General features: G+C 36.2%; 3 protein-coding genes across 3 annotated transcripts in view; all 3 read left to right on the top strand.

The window, feature by feature from the left end:
• Window positions 1-6,430, top strand: part of LOC112500393 (TMV resistance protein N-like) — a 42,195-nt gene that overhangs the window by 8,091 nt on the left and 27,674 nt on the right. The gene's annotated exons all lie outside the window — the stretch shown is intronic.
• On the top strand, window positions 162-801 carry LOC112500396 (TMV resistance protein N-like). Its single transcript, XM_025103881.1, has 2 exons — window positions 162-361; window positions 483-801. Exons 1-2 carry the CDS (start codon window positions 162-164, stop codon window positions 799-801), a joined length of 519 nt encoding a protein of 172 aa, XP_024959649.1.
• On the top strand, window positions 806-3,099 carry LOC112500395 (TMV resistance protein N-like). The gene is made up of 3 exons (XM_025103880.1): window positions 806-1,594; window positions 1,678-1,965; window positions 2,089-3,099. The coding sequence occupies exons 1-3, from the start codon at window positions 806-808 to the stop codon at window positions 3,097-3,099; spliced, it is 2,088 nt and encodes a 695-aa protein (XP_024959648.1).

Below are 6,430 nucleotides of genomic sequence, written 5' to 3'. Positions count from 1 at the left end.
ACAAAAGCATCCACACTTACAAAGATGACGAGAGAATCAAGAAAGGGGAGAGGATCGATGATGAGCTCATCAAATCCATTGAAGACTCAAAGTTCTATATAATTGTTTTCTCCAGGAACTATGCATCTTCATCTTGGTGCTTGGATGAACTTGTAAAGATTATGGAGTGCCAAATGATGACTGAGCATACTGCTTATCCCGTCTTCTATGATGTGGAACCCACTGAAGTCCGCAACCAAAGTGGGGAATTTGGAAAAGCTTTTGCTAAACAAGAAAAGAAAGAGGCTGYTGAAAAATGGAGAGAGGCTCTAAAAGAAGCAGCCAATCTTTCTGGGTTTGGATTGAAGAACACTGTAGATGGGTAATTCATCCATATATAATTGTTTTAATTCGTATTCACATGTAAGTTACATATCTGAATTTAAATGAATTGTCCATGTGGGATTTTGAGCAAGCTAATTTTGTCTTCTTTAAATACACAGGCATGAAGCTAAATTTATCCAAAAAATTGTTGAAGAGATCTCACAGGAGTTGCGATCCATCAATTTTAGCGTCGATGAAAAATTAATTGGCATGGAGGCTCGAATAAGGGATGTTGTTTCATCTTTAGAAACAAATATTGATGACGTTCGAATGATAGGAATCAAGGGGATGGGAGGTGGTGGGAAGACAACTTTGGCGAGAGCTGTTTTTGATCGAATATCCTTTGGGTTCGAAGGTAGCAGTTTTGTTGAGAATGTTAGGGAAAATTCAAATCCGAATTTATCCCGTTTGAAGAAGTTACAGAAACAAGTTCCTTAAAGATATGTTAAATGCCCATGACATCAAAATAAGTAATGTTCATGATGGGAAAAATATGATAAAAAAGATGATGAGTTGTAGGAAGGTTCTTGTTGTTCTCGATGATGTGGATCATATAGACCAACTAAAGGCGTTAGCGGGTGAGCTTAATTGGTTTAGTAAGGGAAGTAGAATTATCATCACAACAAGAGATGAGCAAGTGTTGGTAGCACATCGAGTKARCTTGATACGTGATRTCGATCTTTTATCTSAAGRGGAAGCCATTTGCCTCCTCAGTAGGTATGCRTTYGGGAGASAGAGTCCAATTGAAGAGTACAAAGAGCTATCRGGACAAGTGGCAAGTTATGCTGCTGGACTTCCCTTAACGATCACAGTTTTGGGTTCGTTTCTGTGTGGTAAAAATGAGCTTGAATGGAAAGATGCTATAGAAAGACTAAAAACAATTCCATTGAAGGAAACTTTAGAAAAGTTGGAGTTAAGCTATATTGGTCTAGAGGAGGATTACAAGGAAATATTCCTAGATGTTGCATGTATAWTGAAAGGTTGGAAGAAAGAGAGGGCAATCGAAGTGCTTGAAAGCTGTGGATTTCATGCTAGAAATGGTTTAAGAGTTCTTGAGCGAAAATCTCTCATAACTATTTCTAAAAGCGTGTATGGTGAGCACTTGGGCATGCATGACCATATAGAAGAAATGGGCAAGAATATTGTTCGCCGCTTGCACCCGAAGGAGCCTTACAGACATAGTCGATTGTGGATTGCAGAGGAAATTGAAAACATATTGGTTAATAATCAGGTAAAGATCAATTTTATTTGTAGGGTTGAGGCATTTTCATTTGTTATGACACAAGTTTCATGGTCACTGCTTTTGTATCACAGGGTACTGAAGCAACAACAGGTATAGAATGGAGTATAGACTCAGAACTCGATCCAGAAATTTTGAAAGGCCTTGGAAACATGAAGAATCTTAGATATCTTCTGCTGGATCTTGATTTCGATTTGGAATGTGATGAAGTTAGCCAATACCTTCCAAATGCTTTACGATATCTATGCTGGTACGGGCACCCTTTTGGATCCTTACCCAGAACATTTGAAGCAAATAATCTTGTTGGACTTGACATGCAGCAAAGCAGAATTGTACAAGTTTGGGAAGGGGGAGAAAGAAAGGTAGAATAATAGTCCAATACTAACTTGTTTTGCATGATTCATTATAATCTTTCACTTTTTGGTTTTGTTTGGTTTGGTTTGTTACTACACCCGCACTTACTCTTTTTTTTTTGTTTATGATAGGTTCTTAAGAACCTCAGATTCCTTACTTTTAAATATTCAAACTTGAAGAGCCTTGATCTTGGTCTTTTTCCGAATCTAGAGAAATTAAAAATTGAAGGTTGTGATGATTTTGAAGAACTTCACGTTCCCGTTGAATGTCTATGGCTCAAATCCCTTGTCCTCAATTCTTCTAAGTTGAGGACCCTTGACTTTCGAGGGAATCCGTATCTCGAGACATTAAGTCTTGTTGGATGTGATGATTTGGAAGAACTTCACATGCCCGTTGAATGGCTAAGGCTCAAATCCCTTGTCCTCAATTCTTCTAAGTTGAGGACCCTTGACTTTCGAGGGAATCCGTATCTCGAGACATTAAGTCTTATAGGATGTGATGATTTGGAAGAACTTCACATGCCCGTTGAATGGCTAAGGCTCAAATCCCTTTACCTCAGGTCTTCTAAGTTGAGGCCCCTTGACCTTGAGCGTTTTTCTCAAAGCATTTGTGGTTTACGATATTTAAGAAAGCTTACACTCGAAGGTGGTATTCCAGAGTCACCCAAAGACCTTGACCGATTGGAATGTCTAGAGGAGCTAAATTTGTTGTCTACGAAGATTACACATCTGCCGGATAGCATTTGTAAGCTAAAACATCTGAAATATCTCAAACTTGATCGTTGTTGGTTTCTTGAGACGTTAACTGAAGATCTTGGCCGATTAGAATGTTTAGAGAAGCTAATCCTATCGGAGTGTGTATTTCTACGACATATTCCCGACAGCATCTGTAATATGAAACTTCTGCGGTTTTTTCTTCTCCCTCTTTGTATTGCGATTGAGAAATTACCGGAGGAAATTGGACAATTAAAATGCTTAACAGAGTTAAATATAGAAGGTACAAACATAAGACATCTTCCTGAAAGCATTTTTGAGTTGCGATTTCTGCGCATTGTTGGTTATAGATGGCTTCTTCAGTCGTATGGTTTTACATCCGAGATACAAACCTCAGAAGACGAAACATTCTGCTACATAGAGCTGTGAATGACGTTCAGGCAGAGGCAACCACAACAGAAGTCTCCATGGATGATTTTGAGAGGTCCAAAGGCCAAAAAAGCTAATTCACAAACAACTATACATTGTAACAGGTGATTCTTTTTGGTTTATGTTTTGAAAGTTCCATTATATCTAAGGGGCCGTTTACCAAACACTTACCTGGTAAGCGTTTTTCGGTAAATTTAACACTATCATTTACTTACCGGGTAAGATTTTAGTCAACCAAAAAACGATATCGTACGCAACAATTTACTTGGTAAGCGTTTACCATGGTAAGAGTCGTAACCCTCACATACCGGGTAAGACTCTTGGTCTTTGTCTCGCTCTTACCGGGTAAGATTTTTGGTCCTTACCATATATATTCATCCGGTAAGGTAACGTAGCTTGATGTTCATTTACACAAGTAAGCGTTTGGTAAACAACCCCTAAATGTTACATTCTTCCCTACATATAATCTTCTCTAACTCCAACCTGTTGCAACTTAAAATTCCAGTGAAGATTAGCCAAGCATTCTACAATCTTAGCAACAAAGAGTGCAGGACTAGAAGAAAGAACCCATTTAAGTCTTGAAGTCCATTTAGATGGTTGCTGATCGGGTTTCCCGAGATACGCGCAAACAGTGTCTCCCGCGGCTGGTCGTGCCGTGATTCACGTCAAACACTGTGTGCTCGTTTTCTTATCTATTAACGTAGTCCATATCTACCACTGCCCACCACCACCATTTTCACGTAGTCCACAACACCACGCCCACCATCGTTTTTCCTATCTAATTAACATGCTTTTAGGACATTCTTAACTTATTTTTATAGGGGACTTGTCTTTGTAAGACATATACTACAACAAAATCGGGTTTATAGAACACTCCCAACTTCTAAACGTCCTAATGGTTCTCTTTATTGGACTTGGTTAATAGAATCAAAAAATAAAGTGTACATCCTATCTAAATATGTTGTAATAAGTTTATATGACGTTTTTTGATGTCTTAATAAGTTTTTTAGGACACTTTTAATATAAAGCTTTCTATTAGCAATTTTATAGGACATCATTTGAAAAACCGTCCTATAAAACAAGTGCTCTATAAAAAAATTGAGTTTATAGGACACTTTCTCAAAAGTGTCTTACAAAGTTGCTAATGCGATGCTTTATATTAAAAATATCATAAAAAGCTTGTTAAGACACGTAAAAATGTCATATAAACTTTTACAACGCCTTTAGATAAGACGCTTTATATTTTGGTCCTATAAATTAAGACCTATAAAGCGGTTTATTGAGACGATTAGATATAGGGGGCGCTCTATAAACCCAATTTTGTTATAGTGGTTTGTTCAAATAGTGTCGTATAAAATAACTAATATGACTTTTTTGGGACAGTTTTCAAGATCCGTCCTTTAAAAAAAGGCTAATACGACACATTATTTTATGAGTCCTATTTGATTTAGTTTAATAGGACTCTTACTTTTGATGTCTCTTAGGGCCTGTTTGGCAGTTGCTGAATGTTTGGTGTATAATGATTAAGTGGTCAGAATGATAATTAAGAGACTCTTATAATATAGTGTAAAATGAAAATATAATTGTTTGATAATTATTCAGAATGAAATTAGGGTGTTGAATGGCTCAAGGATGCCCAAGATACAAAATCATTCAGAAGGTTTTAGAACCATTAAGAGGCAGACTTTTTTCTTGCCAAACACGATTCACCTCTTAACAATTCAAAGACTGCCTCTTAATGGACTATTAAGAGGTAAACAAACAACCCCTTAATGTCCTATCATGTAAGTCTAATACGGCACTTTTCAATGTCAAATTATTTTAGAGTCTAATAGGACACTTTTTAAGTGTTATATTATTTAAAAGACTAATAGAACATTTTAAAGTGTTATATTATTTTAGAAATTAATAGGACATTTTTAAGTGTCGTGTTATTTTTAAAAGTTAATAAGACACTTTTCATTGTTATGTTACACTTCATCATGATTTAATAGATAATAGACCCCGTTAATCTTGATTTTTGGTTGGTGCAAAAAGAGGATAGATTTTGGTGTAGTTTCTTTGATCGTCCAACATTTCACTCACCTTCAATCTTGTTTGGGTTGCTAATTGTAGAGATCAAAAGGGTTCAAGTTTTCATGAAGTCACGTTGTTCCAGATACGGAATTATGATGATGAAGCTGCAGCCCAAAAAAGCCGCCACGTCTGGTGGTTTTCTGGGATCGATTGGAAAAACTGTCGAGGAGAGGGAGACGGGGACGAGAACCAGAGGACAGAAATCGGAGGGCAGAACCAGAAACAGAGAGAGAGCAGAAGTCGATCGATTGAGTGGAAGCAGAACTGGAAACTGTCGAGATGGATGGAGCAAGACATGAAGCCAATCGAGAGAGGGATCGATCAGCAGAGAGAGGGAGCAGAAACTGTTTACTCAAAGTCATGTTAATAGTTTACTTGAAAGGCAGGTGATGTAATTCCTAGGAATAGAACATATCATTAATTATTATTTAGGATGAATTACATGTATAAATCATCATGCGTTTGTTAAAACTCTACCAGTTATCATTATTGTTTCTAAATTCCCAACGTTTTTCCTATCTAATTAACATGCTTTTACCACATTCTCAACTCATTTTTATAAGGGACTTGTCTTTGTAAGACGTTCACTACAATAAAATCGGGTTTATAGGACGCTCCCAACTTCTAAGTGTCTTAATAGACCTTTTTACAGGACTTAGTTGATAGGACCAAAAAATAAAGTGTCATATCTAAAGGCGTTGTAATAAGTTTATATGACGTTTTTTGACGTCTAATAAGTTTTTTAGAACACTTTCAATATAAAACGTCACATTAGCAATTTTATAGGACACGATTTGAAAAACCGTCTTATAAAACAAGTGTTTTATAAAAAATTAAGTTTATAGGACACTTTCTAAAAAGTGTCATACAAAGTTGCTAATGCGACACTTTGTATTAAAAATGTTCTAGAAAACTTGTTAAGACACCTAAATGTGTCATATAAACTTACTACAACGCATTTTGATTAATTGGACGCTTTATATTTTGGTCCTATAAATTAAGTCCTATAAAGTATTCTATTGGGACGCTTAGAAATTGGGGGCGTCCTATAAACCCAGTTTTGTTGTAGTGGTTTGTTAAATAGTGTCCTATAAAATAACTAATATAACATCTTTATTTTAAAAATGTTCTAAAAAATTTATTAAAACGACTAAAAACATCCAATAAAGTGAACACCATAAACATGTAATAATGAAGTTTATGGTCTTCTTCTTTCTAGAAAATAATCACGTCATTAATTTATAACCCCACCCCA

Source organism: Cynara cardunculus (assembly GCF_001531365.2).
Source record: "Cynara cardunculus var. scolymus isolate 2C chromosome LG 17, CcrdV1, whole genome shotgun sequence".
Taxonomy (NCBI): domain Eukaryota; kingdom Viridiplantae; phylum Streptophyta; class Magnoliopsida; order Asterales; family Asteraceae; genus Cynara; species Cynara cardunculus.
This window is presented reverse-complemented; position numbering and strand designations above follow the sequence as displayed.